Raw genomic sequence first — 20,109 nt, 5'->3', positions numbered from 1 at the left:
GTCTTGGTAGCATTGCATTGATGCTAGTGCCTTTCTCTGCAATGTAAGGTGTTTTTGTTAGAATTTATAGAGGACATTTTAAGAACTGTGAATGAATTGCTTTCTTAATTTCTAAAAATTCTAATTTTTTTTAACCTCAAATTCTTTAAGCTCTCTTTAATGTATCAAAAATCAAAAATTCTTTTTCCCAGAAAAAAATTAATCCTATATTTTCTGACATTAAGGTTACAGACCAGAATATGTAAAATATCTATCATCTACCTATCTATCTCTACCAATCAAGATTGAAAACCTATTTCCTTCTAGATAGATATAGATACAGACACATATATAAAATATCTATAGTCAGTGGGTAGTATTATATAGCTTGATTATGTCCTTTACTTCAGAATTAGAAGGACTCCTATGGAAACTATAAAAATTCTTTTTAACAGTTTCTATGGAATCAAAACTTAAAGAAATCCTAGAAATGAAAAGTACTTTAAGCCCTATCTAGGTCCAGCATCTCACCAGCAGCACAAATTCACCCAAAGCCAATGCCAACAATTCCGTCTGATTTCAGGGACAATAGGCTTACTAACTCCTGAGGGAACATATTACTGTTAGAATTCTAATTCACAAATTGAACAAAACATGCTTTTTCATAAAATTCCTTCCATCATTTCTATTTTTGCTTCTTAAAGTGAATGAGAGTCTTCATAAGCTTTAAGATAACTTTTTTTAATAGTTTGAGGTTGAATACATATATCTTTTTCATTTAAAAATCCCGGTTCTTACCATTTTTCTACATATAAGAGGATTTACAGGCTAATTACCTTCATGATACCCGTATCTGAAGTTCCCCAGAGATGCCTAAATCTCTTTTATAGTTTGACTCCTGCCATTCCAAACTCAGAATAACCTTTCACAGAAAATAATCTACTGGAAGACCCATTGTGTATTAGTACTGGTAATATCAGTTTTGATGTTTTATAATTATTGTCAAATCAGAGGAAAGTCTCCTTATTGTGTTCTACCCTAGTTTTGACCATATTCTTATATTATATTAGAATTTATATTCTATGAAATGCTGTAATTTATGGATTATTTTCACATGCTTTTTATCCTTTAATTTTGTATTGAAGTATAGTTGACTTACAAAATTGTGTTAGTTTCAGGTATCCAGCATAGTGATTCAACTTTTTTTTTTTGCAGATTATATTCCATTTTAGGTTATTACAAGATATTGGGTATAATTCCCTGTGCTCTACAGTAAATCCTTGTTGCTTATCTATTTTATGCATAGTAGTTTGTATCTGTTAATCTCATACCCCTAATTTGTCTCTCTCCCCCTCCCTTTCCCCTTTGGTAACCCTAAATTTGTAGGCTGAGTAGTAAACATAGTAAACATAGTAAGTTTACTATGTCTATGAGTCTGTTTCTGTTTAGTATGTACACTCATTTGTATTATTTTTTAGATCCCGCATATGAGTAATATCATATAGTATTCATCTTTTTCTGTCAGTCCTATTTCACTAAGCATACTATTCTCTAGGTCTATCCAGATTGCTGCAAATGGCAATATTTCATTCTTTTTTATGGCTGAGTAATATTCTATACATATACATATATATATATGTGTGTGTGTATATATATATGCTTGCCACATCTTCTTAATCCAGTCATCTGTTGATGGGCACTTGGGTTGCTTCCATATCTTGGCTCTTATACATAGTGCTGCAATGAACATTGAGGTACAGCACATGTATCTTTTCAAATTATTGTTTTAGTTTTTTCTGGATATATACCCAGGAGTGGAATTGCTGGATCATATGGTATTTCTAGTTTTAGCTTTTTAATATTCTTTAAATTTTAAATACATTTTAAAGTAATCTGGGTCCATGTATTTGCCCTTTAAAGTATATGGAAATTAAACTCAGTAAGATTAATGTGTTAGGTGCTATAATACAGCAAAACATTGGAAGAGTCAAGACCAGAACTACGTTTCTTTCATGGTAACCTAATTTAATATCATTATGAAAAGTAAGTTAAGAGTACATTAGGGTTGACTGGAACCTTGTCTTATTACTATATATTAGCATACATACAGACATATGCATGCATGCATGTGCCTACACACACACACACACATTGAACCATGTATTTTATAGCTAGAAGGGACATTTGTGTGGTGATAACTTGGAGGAAATGGCAAGAACATTAGCTTGTATAGAATCCTGAATGCTCTTAATAAAAACAATCAAGCCCAGAATATTGCTCTGAAATTCCAGTTATGGAACACATAGCCTCCAAATCCAACTTGACATTTAAAATTATATGTCACTGCTATGAAAGTTCTTTTCACTTATTTGAAAATGATTTGACAAAGAAATCAAATTCTGATGGGGATAAAGCATTGCCAACCTTGCTTACTTTTATAAAGATATAATGGCAGTAGATATTTGAAATACCAAAATATTTAAGTGGATGTAAAAGTAAATTAATCTTGGTAAGTTTTTAAAATTTCTCTTTTATCATTTTGTACAACTTAGTCTGCCCAGAGCTCAACTTCATCCCTCTCTAATAAGCGTATTAAAAAACATGAAAGAGAAGTTTTAAGTGTTGGTGTTTTGTGTTGCTTAATTATTGTCTTAATGATTAGTCAGATCATATGATATGTGATAGACTTGAAGGACAACATGCAGCATTGAGTTAATGAATTAAAATAAGTTGTTTCTTTAGTGTAGTGCATGGTTTGTAAGTGGCAATAGAGATTTGATGATTTTATGATTAAGCCAGTTTATAAGTGATACCCTTTAGAATCTAATCCAACACATGAGTTTATATTTTCAGTTCATTATCTGTATGTTTGTATGTATGTGTGTACCTGTGTGTGTCTTACAGCTGTTATTTCAAGAAACCAAGAAGGGCCAGGAGAAATGGGAAAGGCTGTGCTGATTCCTAAAGATGACCAGGAGAAAATGAAAGAACTGTTTAAAATCAATCAGTTTAACCTTATGGCCAGCGATTTGATTGCCCTTAACAGAAGTTTGCCGGATGTAAGATTAGAAGGGTGAGTTTACATTTGTTTTATAATCTTATATGTTAGCAATCCCCAAATTTCAGAATATCTCAGAACTTCAATTAACTCAGATTATTTGAAATCTAGAACTATATGGTTCTGAATACCTTTGCCATAGCAGGAATTAACTGTGCTATGATGAGAGATATGAACTGTCTTTCTCTGGCAGAGCAAAATATGTTACTTGCAAAGACATTGCAGAATACACCAACCTAACAGGTTTTTTCCTTCATGAGATGTCTTTTTGTTTTGCTTTGCTTTATCTTGCTAAAAATAGAGCAAACATGATCTTTGATAAATTATTTTCTGGCCTGTATAAAAAGCCTTATACTTTGCTTTGAAAAACTATACGCTTTGCTATTCCAGCATAAAAATAGCCAACTGCCTGTGTGATTCTTTGACCCTTTAAAATTATTTATTGTGGGCTCTTTAGCAATTTATGATGCTATTTATCGATATAATTAGAAAGCTCAGTTATCAGCCATGGAGGAAATACTCACTTGGAAATAATAATACTGCATGAAAAATTATGTTGAAGAATTTAACACTTATGTGATTAACTGTAAGCCATGCTCTAGATAGTTGAACATATTTTAAATGGAGGTAATAAAAATCAAAATATTTAGTGGCAGTATAGTCATCCTTGCATATAGTCCTTATAAAGAAAACTCTTGGCACTTAGAAAAGATATGTCCTCAGTTTTTAGAAAATCTCCAAGTTTACAAATATCCTCCAGAACACACTTCTATTTAAAACGAACTTGTTCTTTTAGACATGTAATGGCCTATACATAGTTGATGCCTACAAAGTTTGCTACATATAATGGGTTATATTACATTAGTGCGATGGTGACATTAACATATTTACTAAACATGATTTTTTTTCCTTTCTGAATTACTTCAAATAAGATCAAAATAAATTAATCCAAGCCTTGTTGAGATGCTGGCCTGGGTTGTCAGAAGGTTCATTTGATAGCAAAGTAACTGGTTTTGTATACCCCTGTATGCTTTTGAAATGTCTCTCTCAACTAAACCACAAGTAACTACATATTATGGATATTTTTGGTTCCTAGCAAATAGCTTAAGCATCAAATTTAACACTTTTGCATTCCAGAGGCCTAAATAATTTTACAGGTAGTTCTGTCCCTATTTGTATGTGTGTGTTTGTATATGCGTAGATACATTTGAATTTTTAAAGATATACAGTGAGCATATTCTTCTAAGTAATTTTGAGCATTTTATATACTGAGTTCATAATGTTATAATGTTGCATTTATTACCTTGTTTTATATACTATGTTGTGATAAAATGGGAAAATGTGATACTTATGTGTTCAGGAAAACCATGTACACACTATTTCAAATTTTTTTAAATCTTCATTTTCAACTATCAGAACATATAACATTAAATTTTATATCAGATCTGGTATAAAATTAAGGTAAGAACTATTTTAATACAGAGCTGTCACAAAAGTAAAAAAGAAGCAACATCATTATTGAGCTTCCATTTAAAATATTTGTGGCCAGTGGTATTACTTGTTTTAAGAATTACTGAGTGTATTAAGTACTTGAAGATTTAAGTCTTAAACTATGGAACAATTCAACATTTAAAAAATGTAGGATTCAGGGCTTCCCTGGTGGCGCAGTGGTTGAGAGTCCGCCTGCCGATGCAGGCGACACGGGTTCGTGCCCCGGTCCGCGAAGATCCCACATGCCGCGGAGCGGCTGGGCCCATGAGCCATGGCCGCTGAGCCTGCGCATCCGGAGCCTGTGCTCCGCAACGGGAGAGGCCACAACAGTGAGAGGCCCGCGTACCACAAAAAAAAAAAAAAAAGTTAAAAAATGTAGGATTCAAATCTCAGTATAAAAACTATAAAAAAATGCCATACCTACTGTAGATATTATTGCTTGAATTTTGAGATTTTGCAAATAATAGTAGTGAAATAAATCATTTCCTGTTTTATTTTTATGACATCACAGTGTATGCAATTAGAAAAAAAAAAGAAAGAAATACCATCTACAATTTCTAGACAAATCATAAAGTGTGTGTGAAGTTCACTGAGGACATTTGCAAGTCATCTTGAATGACTCAATTGTGTGACTGCCTGGGAACAACTAATGTTGAGAAACACACCATGAATCAGATATCCAAACTTATTTAGAAGATGTAAAAAGCTGTTAATACTCATTTGATGTAGAAAACTATATTTTTTCCAATTTTGGTATTACAGTTCAGTTTTTGGATAGTTACATCTCATGAGATGACACATAAAGCTAGCCTTAGTGATGACTGAAATATCAAGATATAAAAAGATGGGATTTATAAATAATTAGTTTAAAAAGATCTTATTTTAGTGAAAACTTGAGTTGATATTTATTTAGAAAGGGTCTGAGCTGCCCATACTGTGAACTTATTAAAATATCTCAGCATATTTTATGACTGCATTCAGAAAATTGTCCAAATAGTTTAATGTTGTGTTTGGCTTTAATATCAATCTACAAATATTTGAAGATGTGTTCAGAGTGTTGACCTGAAACAAATAGACTTCCAGATATTTCTCCAGCAAAAATGGGTTTATTTAGGATCAGCAGAGAATTGCAGTTCAGGGTCCGTGACCATGGCAAGGCACATGCAAGTCCCCACACAGCAAGGGAAGGAGAACTCTTTTATAGAGTGAAAAAGGAAGTTGGGAGGGCTGTAGTAAACAAAGAGTCCATGGCATTTCAATGGCTGAGTTCTTGCCAGGAAAGAAGTCTTTCTTTGTCCAGTTGGGCTCTGCTATTCTTGCAGGGTATGAGACTCCCCTTTCTGATGCCCAAGCTCTATTTTTACTTGAGGTTTCTGTTTATTAATTTTTTTACATATCCCTCTTTTGATCATGATCTTTCTCTAAAAGCATCACTGATCAAGAGTCAGGTTTTCAGGTTTCAGTGGCTTTTTGTCCCTCAGTGTCAGGAAGGATCTTTCCTGGGTGGTGTCTCATGTGAGAAGGAAAGTGCTCAGATTGGAAACCTATTAAAGTCATATTCAGGTAACAAGGAGGGTTAGGAGGGAGAACTCTCAGGCATTATCATTTAAAGTCTCTATGTTGTCAAGATCATAGAAACTGGAGATCATCTGCTGTGTTCTATCATTATCAAAGGTTTAGCAACAAACTTCCAACAGGCCTGCTCTGGATATCTTGGGAACACTGTCTCATCAGATGTCCTCTCCTCCAATACTGGGAATTTTTTTTACTTTTAGGCCACCAAATTATGTGCAGGTCCAGTCAGTGCTTGGCGCTCTTTTTTAGGTATGTCATGGAAATCCAAGAGTCTATTCCTTGGGGTTTGGTGGCACGAGGGTTGCTTAGCAGTAACCTGATAGTGACCTTTCCAGGAAGGTTGAGGAGAGTACTTCTGGAAGTGTCTTTTCAATAGAAAAAATCTCAGGTTGCAAGGTATGATGCTTGAGGTCTTCGTCTCGCAAGGGTGCACTGTGAACAGATTGCTCTTCGAAAACTCATAGTGGTTTTTAATAGAATGAATTAGGTCTTTGCAGTATTGGAGGGTCTTTCCTTTTAGCAGTTGTGGGTCAAAAGAAGCAAGAGCCAAGTGCACTGGCGTTCTATCACTATCTCAAAGGGTGAGAGTTTATGAGTTCAAAAAGGGGTGAATCTGAGATTTAGAAGGACCCACCACAGTGCTTCTGGCCAAGCTATTCGGAGAGCCTCTACAAATTTTGCCAGTTGAGTCTTAATGATGCACTGAGTGTGTTCTTCTAAACCAGAGGATTGAGGCAACAATCCACACCAGTGACTGCTGTAAAACCATTCAAACAGCCAAGACTTGGCAAAGCACCTGGCCAATAAAATGGGTTACTCGAACACTATGAAACTCAAGAAGACTTCTTCCGGGAAGGAATAATCTTTCCCAACTTTAGCCACAGAATAGGCAGTAAATGGTCTGCAAGGGAAGGTTTCAGTCCACGGTGAAGACATATAGACTGTGACTGAAACATATTTATATCCATTAGACAGAGGAAGTTGTATGAAATCCAGTTGCTAGACCTCAAATGGTCCGTTTGGCAGTTTAAAATGTCTGGGAGCAGTAGGAACAGACTTCCCTGGGCCATACTTTGGACAAGTGGGACAAGTGAGGTAGGCACTTTTTGTGGCCCTGTTAATGTTTCCCCACCAATATTGATTCATGAAGGTTATCATTTTTGTCAGTAGATCAATGGTTTAATGCACGTATAGTAGTGAGGAGTGAGCATTTTAGAGTCTCGGGTAGGCCTGCATCATTATTTGGTTCAAACTAGAGCTTTCTCTTTTTATCAAACCAACAATAATTGAATTTCCAATCTTGTTTTTCCTTTTCTGAGGCCAATTGTTGGACCTTTCTAGCCAGTTTTTCTAAATTATCATTTGGATAATTTGGAAATACCTTTTGGACCACGACAGAGGTTTGGATGCTGTTGGTCCCTTTAAGGACAGCATTCCTTGCAGAAATATCAGCAAGGTAATTTCTCTTAGCATCCAGAGATTTCAAGTTTAGAATATCCCAGAATCTTAATAATAGCTAAAATGGCAGGTAACATTATTGTGCACAATAATTCCTGAACATAAGGGCCATTTTCAATGTTATTTCCACTGGAAATAAGGATGTTGTGGAAATGTTGCTTCCACAACATTCCAAAATCATGAGCTACTTCAAAAGCCTATCTGCTGTCAGTATAAACAGTTTTGTCCCTGGCCAAAGTTCAGGCCCATGTAAGAGTGTGTAATTCAGCCTGTTGAGCTGAAGTAGCCACAGATAAAGACGCTGCCTCAACAACATCAAAACAAATTATGACAGCATACTCAGAGCACTATTTGCCGTTGTCACCTTTAAAATAAGAACCATTGGTGAACCTTCAGAAGGCAACATTACCCAATGCAATTTCTGATATATCATTATGAGGAGTCAGGAGGTGGTCCATCAGTGTTAAGCAGTCATGAGGAACTTTGTGGGTGATGGAGGGGAGAAGAGTAGCCAGGTTAAGGTTATTATAAAAGAAAAGAGTTATGTGAGGGGCAGTTAACAAAAGGACTTCATAGGGGGTAAGATGGCTGGCGGAGAAATATTGAATGTGGTGAGAATTCAGGAGGGCTTCTAATGCATCGGGTACAAAAATAGTTAAAGGGAATTCCACAACAATTTTCTTGGTGGCTTTAACCAAAAAGGCAGTGGTTGATATGGCACTAAGGCAAGATGTGTATCCCGGTGTCAGAGGGTCTCGTTGCTGGCTATAATACCTATGAGTCGATGGTGGTCTCCATATTTTTGGGTGAGTACCCCAAGGGCATTCCTTTCCTTTTCATATACAAAAAGGAAAAAGGAATCTGATAATTGGGATGCCAAAGGACAGGTTCCTTCATCAAACTCTCCTTTAGGGCCTTGAAAGCTGTGTCTTCCAGTTCTTTCCATAAAACTGGATAAAATTGGGTTAGGGTTGTTATTGTTGAGTAAAACATGCACAGGTTTGGTCATAAGAGAGAAATTTCAAATCCAATTTTGGCAAGAATCAAGTAGCCCAAGGAAACCTCACAGTTGGTGCTTACTTTTGGTTTGGGGGAAACTTAGGATACCATGAAGTCTCTGTGGATCTAGGCAGAGCCCTGTTTTTTATAGCATATGCCCTAAAGATCAAACCTGGGGGACTTCCCTGGTGGCACAGTGGTTAAGAATCTGCCTGCCAATGCAGGGGACATGGGTTCAAGCCCTGGTCTGGGAAGATCCCACATGCCATGGAGCAACTAAGCCCATGCACCACAACTACTGAGCCTGCTCTCTAGAGCCCGCGAGCTGCTACTACTGAGCCTGCATGCCACAACTACTGAAGCTCGTGCACCTAGATCCTGTGCTCTGCAGCAAGGGAAGCCACCACAGTGAGAAGCCCATGTACTCCAACGAAGAGTAGCCCCCACTTGCCGCAACTAAAGAAAGCTGGTGTGCAGCAACGAAGACCCAATGCAGCCAAAAATTTTAAAAAAGAAAATATCAAACCTGGGTTTGGCCAAACTGCAATTTTCCTTTGGTGACCTTATGTCCCTTTAAGGCTAAAGGCTTTAACAAGCGGATGCTGTCTTCCTGTGAGGGGACTTGAGAAGGAGAGTAAAGAAACAAATCATCCAGATATTGCAACAGAATAGAACCTCTAGGGAACTTGATGTCATCCGGATTCGCCTTCAGGATTTGCAAGAAATAAGAAGGACTCTCAGTAAAACCTAATGCATTACTGCCCAGGTGAATTGTTTTTTCTTCCCAAGTGCATGTAATTGCATAACTCAATTACATTAAAGAATTTACTTCCAGTGGGAATGGATGTTAGTAAGGTATGAGGGTTAGGAACAATAGGGTGTCCAGGGATAACAATGTTGTTTATTGCTCTGAGGTCCTGGACAAACCTCTACCCTCAGCCCTTAGGTGTTCTCACCAGTAAAATGGCAGTGTTACAAGGGCTAGTACAAGGGATAATGAGTCCTTGAGCCACATAATCTTCTGTTATGGACTATATGCCTTGAAGGGCTTCTTTACGTATAGGATATTGATTAATTCTGGGAAGAGGTTTTGAGGTATCTAACTGAATTTTGACTGGAGGTGCGCTGTGAATTTTGTCACATCAGTTGGAGATTTTGCCCATATGGAAAGCGGTAGTTGATTCAGTAGGGACAAGTGACCAGTGTTTTCAGAATCTGCTTTAGTACCATCAGAGTAGGAACAAATAAAAGATGTCAAAGGGCTATTTAATTCACCTGGGGGTTACTTTGATGACTACTGTCAATTTCTAGAATTATTTCCCCTCTGGGAGAAATAAATTCTGGTGTGATGCTTCTCTAAGCCTCAGCTTAATAAGTGAATAGGGGCAGAGGAACTAAGGATAAAAGAGTGGGCGTCTCTCAAAGGGCCTAAACAAAAGGGCATAGGTTCAGAGACAAGAACCTCTTGAGGTTCATTAGAAATCCCCATTATTTAAACTATTTTAGTACTCCGAGGGAGGGATTGCTTTATAGTAGTGGGGTTGAGCACTAGGCATGTGGCTGTGGTGTCATTTAGGATGGGAAGAGATTCATCCCTAATCTGAAGAAATGTTTCTCCAAGTCAGTTAGGAGGGAGAACTGGGAAGAACCCCTGTAGATCCCCAGAACCCTGTCATTGAGAATAAGGACGTTGGGAAGGCTGGTTAGAGGGCTGAAGGTGCCTGAAGTGCTTACATTTGTAATAGTCTCTTTTCCAATGTCCTGGCTCTTTGCATTAATAGCAGAAACTAGAGGGTTTTGGTCTTGTGTAGGAGCTTCCATTTGCTGGGGTTGAAGATGAAAAATTTGGTGGCCTTCTCTGGAGGTGACTCATCTAGAGTAAGAGAGCTACTTTCCAGATTAAGTAACTGTGGAGTGGACATAGTTTCCCATTCCATCTGGGTCCTTTTTATTAGGAGGAAGAGGTCCCAGTTCAGCCCATTAATAAACTAGAGTTAAGAGCTACTTGGATGGAATCAACATCTGAAGGAAGACCAGAATTTTCTTTAAAAACAATCTGAACTCAATAATAAAAAATCATGAACAGGTTCAACATATTTTTATGTGCAAGCCTGAATTCTTTTCTAATCAACAGGCTTTGGAAAAACTCTAGGAATTGCTCAATGATGTCATCTAGCAATTGCCTGAGACTGATCATGTGATAAGTTAGTGGGCTGTTCTCCTGGTTATAATTCTAGTGACCTTGCAGAACTTTTCCCAATTAGTGGTTTTCATCCAATACTAGACCTGACCTTAATTTGACAAGGATATGATCTAGCTGTTATAAGTCAGAGAAACCAGGGTGATAAGTTTGAATGACTATAATAAATTTCTCCACCATCTGAGAGAATCTTTGGTTACTTTGGGAAAATCTTTGGCTATGGCTCCTAGTTCAGCTTTAGTCAAGGGAAGATAAGAACCTCAGGGCCTCTGGAACCTAAGAAAGCTTAATTTTAAAGGTACATGTTCTGAAACTCTGAGAGTTTCAGAGATAAGGGAAAGATTGGCCAGAAAATTAAGTATGGGGGAATTGAGGGTATATTGGAGGCAGCGTAGAATGGATGGAGGAAGATGACACAAAAGGTGGAGTCTGGACGTGAGGAGAAGAGCAATCGAGACAAGATGGGACTAGAAGCAGAGCCTAAGACAAAGAAGCCAAGGAAGCAGAGCCTGGGGCTTTGGGAGCCATTGTTTCTCTCTTTAATCATTTGTTTGCCTTAGTTAATCTTAAAATCATATTTTGCAGAGAGGCAACTTTAGATACCTGATAACATTGGGAAGCCTCAAAATACCAGTTGAAATAAGTGTTCCAGTCAGTTTTGGAAATTTTTGAAGCAGTTCAGGTTTAAGGAAATTAAGTTTAGGGATTTCAGAAGTTCCCCATCATGGCCATAGAGATTCTAAATTGCCTTTGGTCAAGTCAGTCCATTTATTTAGAAATTGTGCATGGGGAAGGACCTTGGTTTTAAAAATAAAATTAGCCAGAGTTCTTGTAGGGAAGGCACCCTCAAAAAAAGCTAGATAACTGGGATCCCATTTCCTAGAGGTTTTTCCTTTAGAGCAAAGAAAATTTTCAAACAGTTTAAACAGTTTGTAGAACAAATGGCTTAATTTAAAAGCTTGCAAGCCAGTCCTAGCCAGTCCTTAGAAAACATTGGTCCTGGAGGAGCCGGGCTGAAGGCTTTTTTTGTTTTTTAGGCAGTCTTCAGAGGACAGCCCTTCTAAAGGAATAGGCCAAAAGTTGAAAAACCAGAACAGTTTCATCTGAAGCGGGCCCCTTCCTGAAAGAATTGAGCCAAAGGCATTTTTAGACAGGTTCAGTTGAAACAGTCTGATCTCAAGATCACACCAAAGTGCCAAAGGAGTAGTTACACACAGAACAAAACCTTAAGCAGAAAGACAAAGCCTTTAAATAGATCCTGAATAAAGCCTGCAGGGCTTCAAACACAAGAGGATGTGAGCTTGAATCCAGGAAAAACTTCAAATTCCAGTGCTGGCGAGAAATGCAGTGAGAAACAATGGGCTCAACTGTGGGTACCACCCCTGTTTGTTCCCCAGCCCTGGAGCCATAGAGAGTCTCCTCTGGTCCCTGAAAGAGCCACCAAAATTTTGACCTGAAGCAAATAGACTGCCATCTCCAACAAAGATGCACTTATTCAGATCAGCAGAGAATTGCAATTCAGGGTCTACAAACATGACAAACCACAGGCAAGTCCCTGCACAGCAAGGAAAGGGAGACACTATTATAGAGAGGAAAAGGAAGTTGGGAGGGTGGGGGAAAAAAGTCCATGGCTTTTCATTGGCTGAGTTGTTGCTGGGAAAGAAGGGGAGTCTCTCTTCTTCCTGTTGGTCTCCACTGTCAATGCGGGGCATGAGAGCTCCTCCTTCTGATATCCTGATCCTGTTTAATTGAGGTTTGTCTTTATTAATTGTTTTACAAGAGGAATAAATCTAAGTAAATATCCCATGTTTTCAAAGAGAAGAAACTAAATAAAAAATGTTTTTCCATGGAGGCAATTGTGATGAAACATCAGGACAAATTGGAGTTAAGTTCTAGAATGTCCATCCCTAGGGGTGTTTAAATTTTTATATTAATTTGCTTCTTAATATATTTATTAAATTTTATATTACACTTATATATTATCTTTAATTATTTGAGGGACATAAAATGATAGTATCACAAATAATCATGGTACTTGGATATTTTAAGTACAGTCAAGGCTGAAGCACTTACCAAATTTCTTACTTTTTTGAAGGCCCTCAGTTTCTGGGATTCTTGTGGTTATATCTATATAAATATAAATAAAATTCCTGACAGATATAACCAATCCTCTCTCCCCCTTGCCCATCCTCCATAAATTAAAAAAAAAAAAATAGTACGATGTCATAAAATTCTACTCAGAACATTGCGAAAACTGGCTAGCAACTTGTGTCGATGGATCAGCATTAGGGATTAGTTAGCATGTTTCTCATCTATTATGGGTCTAATATTTTGTAATGGATATAGTTTGAATTTAAGAAACTGGGCCTAAATATTTCTGTTTAAAAAAGCAAGTAAATAAGTGTCATTTTGTTTGGTTTTCAATGTAAGAGTTTTCAAGTAATATTTAAATAAGAGAGAGAGAATATATTACCAAACTAAAGAAACCCATTAAGTGATATTAAACACATTATTTTAGCACCTAATATGCTGGCATGTGCCAAATACTGTTCTGTGTGCTGGGGATATAGCAGTAAATAAAACTAGTATTAAGTCTCTGCTTCATGGAATTTAGAACAAATAAAAGAATGAAGAATGGTAAGTGATAGAGAATAGAGCAGTAAGGAGAAGCCTCTTTAAGAAACTCTCATTTGAGTAACCTGAGTGGACCTTAAGCAACTAAATGTTATAATTTCCTTTTACTGATACACAGAGCTGTTACATATTTACTGGGATCCTGAAACAGAAAATGCTAGAAATATAGCAGACCTATGCATATATAAAACTCTGTAAAGACACAAAAGCAATGGAACAAATGTTAAGCAAATGCATAGATGTATGTTTGTTTGTGCATGTGTGTGTATTTGTATCATTTTTTGAAAAGAGTGTTTGAGCTATATTTCCATGAAATCCAGCAAAAATCACAATTTGGTTTGCAAAAGCTGTCTGTAGCCAATGTTATCCCATGCCTCGGCTTTTCTGAAGCAGAGAAAACAATATGACAATGATTATAATCAATGACATACATGACTCTATTCCATTATATGCAAAACAAATAGGTGGAACAAAAAGCCTACAGTGGAGAAATTTTTTAAATAATTAGGGGGAAAATCTCTAGGTATGGAGCCAAAACACATAGGTTTAAGATCTGGCTCTGTGGCTTCCTACTGAATCTTGGGTAAGCCATTAATTTTCTAAGCCCCAGTTTGCTTTACTGATGAAACCAAGTAATCAGTTAGTTAAGCAACCAATCCCTGTCATTTACCTAATATAGGTTTAGCCTTGAGAACAAGAAAATGGATATAATAGCCCCTGACTGTGAAGAGTAAAAAGAATATATTTACATAAATAACAAATTATAGTATCGTATGAACACACCAAAAATGATGAAGGATAGAATTGTGCTGAGTTCCTAGTGAAATTTTTAGATTCATTATCATTATTATTCTGTGGAATTCTTTTATGTCCTAGCCTTCTTTTTTTGGACTAAGCAAGGAAACTTTTTAAGCAATTGGCTTCTCCCTTTACTCTGCCATTCTTTTTGAATAAGAAATTAACAGTAATTATTGAGTGAATATTTATAAAATAGCTGTGGCCAATTAAAACAAAATGTTAAGGTTTTTTAACATTTACTTGTATTCAGACATTTAATAGCACTTCAAGTTCTGGTATTGAGTTGTTTGAAGGTTATAATGCAGCTGGCATTTAAATATATTTCATCAGGGAAAAAAATGAGGAAATTGGAAATTTATTTCAGCTATTTATATCCTAGACAAATAACTGCTTCTTACTTATGCACACTTGCAAGCTGATAAAGAGAAAAAGACTCTAGCGGTCTTGCGATATTAGTGGAAAGGAGCTGTAGCATACAAATTCTGAATAAGATGCTCTCAAAGGACAAAGACCTTATTTACTACGTCAGAAATAAGCCATAGTATATATTTTTTCTGTGCTCAATCTCATAAGTATACCTTTATATGGATTGTCTTTCCTATGAATTAAAATACCATAAATGTAGCATTGATTGCACAAGGAGATATAGAAAATGAGACTATTAATTGGATTTCTGAACTCTGTTCCACATCTTTTCTTTATAATTTGAGAATTACTACAACTTTCATATGCTGGCAAAAATTTTGCCTCTGAAGATAATAATAATTTCTATAATACTTCGATTTATGTAATGTGCTCATGTGTAAAATTAATTTCACTTCCCCAATTAGAAGTGGTATGTAAGAATCTCTGTCTCTGTGTGTTTGTGTATGCACATAAATATATACATTTATATATATTTATTTGAAGAAGATAGAGATGATAGGTATTATTATTATGTTTGAAATAATAATACTGTTTCACTGTAACTTTCCTTTCAAATAAGAAAGTTGATTACAACGTGCCTAGGTATGTTTTCAGGGATACATTTGTGTACCACTGTAGGCAGAAAGCATGCTGCATAACTCCATTTACACCTGAACTACCTCTCAACAATCTATTTAATTTTCTAACAACTATTACTTTGACTTTTTAAAAATTATAATAAGCTATACAAAACAAAATTTACCATCTTAACTATTTTTAAATATATAGTTCAGTAGTGTTAATTATGAAAGGGATCAGAATATGCCATCTTTAAATATACCACTTTGGCATGAAGATTATTTTGACTAAAGGCAATTTAGAAAAAACAGGCACAGGAAAAGCTGTCCTCCCTCCCTCGTCTGCCTAAAAGCAAGGCAAGTTTCCCTTGTGAAGATGCCCCTGTCTCTTGAACAAGAAAAGGAACAATAACCTTTATCACTGGTGATGGACATGGCACTGAGATGACTCTGCATAAACTCAACCTTACTAAATAACCCTTATCTTCTGTTAGTTTCCGCCATATATTTGCCTTCCCACATTTTACCACCCCTAAATCCCAAATACCTTTTCCTTTGTCTTTTCCATGATTCATCACCATTTGTTAAAATGACATCTAAGACCCCCAACCCCAGCCCGAGTTTAACCACTTCTTTTGGGTCTTCCTCTATTTTCTAAAAGACCTCCATATACATAAAAACCAAAACATTAACATCAAAATAAAATTTATATGCATTTTCTCCTGTTACTCTTTCTTTTGTCAGTTTAATTGGCTGGCCTCTGGTACTAACCCAAGGTGAATAACCCAAAGTGTTTTCACTACCCTACAAGTATATGCACACTGTTGTGGGACCAGTCTCCAGAACTCTTTATCTTGCAGAACTGAAACTGTATACCTATTAAACAACAACTCCATATTCTCCACTATCCCCAGACCCTGGCAACCACCATTTTAATCTCTGTATGAATTTGGATATTCTTGGTAACTCATATAATTGGAATCATACAGCATTTGTCTTTTTATGAGTAACTTATTTCACTTAGCATAACGTCCTCAAGGTTCATCCACGTTGCAGCATGTGTCAGAAATTCCTAACTTTTTAAGGTGAATAATATTCCATTATATGTATATACCACTTTTGTTTATCCATTAATCTGTCAGTGGACACTTGGTTTCCTTCCACCTTTTGCCTACTGTGAATATCCTACTATGAACATAGCTGTATAAATATCTCTTTAAGATCCTATTTTCCGTTCTTTCGAGAAATGGAATTGCTGGATCATATGCTAATTCTATGTTCTGAGGAAGCACCATACTGTTTCCTGTAGCAGCTGTACCATTTTATTTTATTTTATATTTTGACATGAAATAAGTCTATGACTTATTTTTTTTAAGTTTTTTTTTTTGATGTGGACCATTTTTCAAGTCTTTATTGAATTTGTTACAATATTGCTTCTGTTTTCTTTAATGTTTTGGGTTTTTGGCCGCAAGGCATGTGGGATCTTAGTTCCCCCACCAGGGATCAAACCTGTACCCCCCCCCATTGGAAGGAGAAGTCTTAACCACTGGACCACCAGGGAAGTCCCTATGGCTTATTTTTAAATGAGAAAAACAAATTACAGGGCAGTTAAAAAACAACTGAGAAAAGTAAAATTATTGATCACTTTTAGCTTAGAAACGAGGCCTCGCCTCATCACCACTGTAATACTTGTTAAATGACGACATCCAGCTGAACCTATATACTGACATTTTTTGTTACCATGAAACAAACATTTCATTATAGATATGTGGAAAAAGTTCTCCAGAAGTAGCTGAAATAGCTTGGTTGTGAGAGCCTTAGACTGAAGATCTAAAGGCCCCTGGTTTGATCCTGGGTTTTGGCAATGGTTTTATTATTTTTATTTATTTATTTTTTATTGAAACATAGTCGAGTTACAATATCATATTAGTTTCAGTTGTACAGCATAGTGATTCAGTATTTTTACAGATTATACACCATTGAAAGTTATTACAAGATAATGGCTATAATTCCCTGTGCCTTGTTTCTTATCTATTTTATACATAGTAGTTTGTATCTCTTTATCTCATACCCCTAATGTGCCCCTCTTTCCTCTCCCCACTAGTAACAACTAGTTTGTTTCTATATCTGTGAGTCTATTTCTATTTTGCTATATATGTTTATTTCTATCATTTTTTAGATTCCCCATATAGGTGATATCATACAGTATTTATCTTTCTCTGACTTATTTCACTAAGCGTAATATTCTCTAGGTCCATTCATATTGCTGCAAATGGCAGAATTTCATTCTTTTTTCTATCGGGTTTTTTATATTTATATTGTTTCTGTATTATGGCTATTGTAAATAGTATTGGTATGAACATTGGGGTGCATGTATCTTTTCAAATTTGTGTTTTTACTTTTTCCAGCTATATGTCCAGGAGTGGAATTATGGTAGCTCTAGTTTTAATTTTCTGAGGAACCGCCATACTGTTTTTGATAGTGACTGCACCAATTAACATTCCCACCAACCATGTTCAAGGTTTTCCTTTTCCCCACACCCTTTCCAACGTTTGTTATTTGTCAATTTTTTGATGATAGTCATTCTGACAAATGTGAGGCGATACCTCATTGTTGTTTTGATTAGCGTTTCACTAATGATTAGTGTTTCACTAATGATTAGTGATGTTGAGCATCTTTTCATGTGCCTGTCAGCCTTCTGCATGTCTTCTATGGAAGAACGTCTATTCGAGTTTTCTGACCGTTTTTGATTGGATTGTTTGGGTTTTTTTATATTAAGTTGTATGAGCTATTTATATATTTTGGATATTAACATTACAAATATTTTCTCCCATTCAGTGGGTTGTCTTTTCATTTTGTCAACAGTTTCCTTTGCTGTGCAAAAGCTTTTAAGTTTAATTAGGTCCCATTTGTTTATTTTTGTTTTATCTCCTTTGCTTAGGAGACAGAATACTACAATTTATGCCTAAGAGTGCTCTGTTAATATTCTCTTCTAGGAGTTTCATGGCTTCAGGTCTTACATTTAGGTCTTTAATCCATTTTTAGTTTATTTTTGTATATGGTGTGAGGAAATCTTCTAATCTCAGTGTTTTATATGTGGCTGTCCAGTTTTCCCAGCACCACTTATTGAAGAGACTGTCTTTTCTTCATTGTATATTCTAGCCTCCTTTGCCATAGATTAATTGCCAAAAGCTGTGTGCGTTTATTTCTGGGCTCTCTGTTCTGTTCCATTGATCTATGTGTCTGTTTCTATGCCAGTACTATGCTGTTTTGAATCCTGTAGCTTTGTAGTATAGATTGAAGTGAAGGAGTGTGATACCTCCAGCTTTGTTCCTTTTTCTCAAGATTGCTTTGGCAATTCAGAGTCTTTTTTGGTTCCATATGAATTTTAGGATTATTTGTTCTAATTCTGTGAAAAATTTCATGGATGTTTTGATAGGGATTTCTGTAGATTACTTTGTGTACTGTGGCCATTTTAATAGTAGTAATTCTTCTAATCCAAGAGCATGGGACATCCTTTTATTTCTTTGTATCATCTTCAATTTCCTTCATCAATATTTTATAGATTTCAGAGTATAGATCTTTCACCTCCTTGGTTAAGTTTATTCCTAGGTATTTTATTATTTTTGATGTGATTTTAAATGGGATTTTTTTTTTACTTTCTCTTTCTAATAGTTTATTATTGGTGTATAGAAAAGCAACAGATTTCTGTATATTAATCTTGTATCCTACAACTTTGCTGAATTCATTTATTCTAATAGTCCTCAGATGGAGACTTTAGGGTTTTCTATGTAAAATATCATGTCTTCTGCAAATAATGACAGTTTTAGTTCTTCCCTTCTAATTTGTATGCCTTTTATTTCTTTTTCTTGTCTGATTGCTGTGGCTAGGACTTTCAATACTATGTTAAACAGAAGTGGCAAGAGTGGGCATCCTTGTCTTGTTCCTGAATTTAGAGGGAAGGCTTTCAGCTTTTCATCACTGAGTATGAGATTAGCTAAGGTTTGTTATAAATGACCTTTATTACATTGAGATATGGTCCCTTGAAATCCTTTTTGATGAGTGTTTTTATCATAAATGGATGTTGAATTTTTTCAAAAGCTTTTTGTGTATATGTTGAGGTGATCATGTGATTTTTATCCTACCTTTTGTTAATAAGGTGTATCACATTCATTGATTTGCAAATATAGAACCATCCTTGAGTTCCAGGAATAAATCCAACTTGATCATGGTGTATGATCCTTTTACTATATTGTTGAATTTGGTTTGCTAATACTTTGTTGAGGATTCTTGTGTCTATATTCATAAAAGATATTGGCCTGTAACTTTATTTTTCTGTACTGTCTTTGATTGTGGTATCAGGGTAATGGTAGCCTTGTAAGATGAATTTCGGAATGTCTCATTCTCTTTGGGTTTTTGGAATAGTTTGAGAAGGGTAGGTATCAATTCTTCATTGTATGTTTGGTAGAATTCCCCTAGCCATTCTGTACTAGGCATTTGTTTACTGGGAGAAATTTTTATTACAAATTCAATTTCACTACTAGTGATCGGTCTGTTCGAATTGTCTGTTTCTTCTTGATTCAGTCTTGGCAGGTTGTGTGTTTCTAGAAGTTTGTCCATTTCTTCTTGCTTGTCCAGTTTGTTGGCCTATAACTATTCTTATTCTCCTATTTTTTGGTATCTCTATGATATCAGTTGTTATTTCTCCTCTTTCATCTTTTTATTTTTATTTTTATTTTTTGGGTATTTTCTCTTTTCTTCTTGGTGAACCAGGCTAAAGGTTTATTGATTTTGTTTCTCTTTTCAAAAAACCAGCTCTGGGTTTCATTGATCTTTTCTACTGTTGTTTTTTAATCTCTATTTTATTTATTTCCTCCCTGATCTTTATAATTTCCTTCTTTTTCTGACTTTGGACTTTGCTTTTCTTTTTCTAA

At 35.8% G+C, this 20,109-nt stretch overlaps 1 protein-coding gene across 2 annotated transcripts in view; it reads left to right on the top strand.

The window, feature by feature from the left end:
- The window catches only part of GALNT13 (polypeptide N-acetylgalactosaminyltransferase 13), a 557,255-nt gene that overhangs the window by 205,546 nt on the left and 331,600 nt on the right, over positions 1 to 20,109 (top strand). For both annotated transcript variants that reach the window (XM_029225787.1, XM_029225788.1), the window contains exon 4: positions 2,884 to 3,052. In XM_029225787.1, the coding sequence (XP_029081620.1) occupies positions 2,884 to 3,052 (169 nt within the window). The remainder of the gene's footprint in view (positions 1 to 2,883; positions 3,053 to 20,109) is intronic.

The sequence above is a fragment of the Monodon monoceros genome, unplaced genomic scaffold, assembly GCF_005190385.1.
Source record: "Monodon monoceros isolate NGI ecotype Baffin Bay Population unplaced genomic scaffold, NGI_Narwhal_1 Super_Scaffold_16, whole genome shotgun sequence".
NCBI classification, from domain to species: Eukaryota; Metazoa; Chordata; class Mammalia; order Artiodactyla; family Monodontidae; genus Monodon; species Monodon monoceros.
This window is presented reverse-complemented; position numbering and strand designations above follow the sequence as displayed.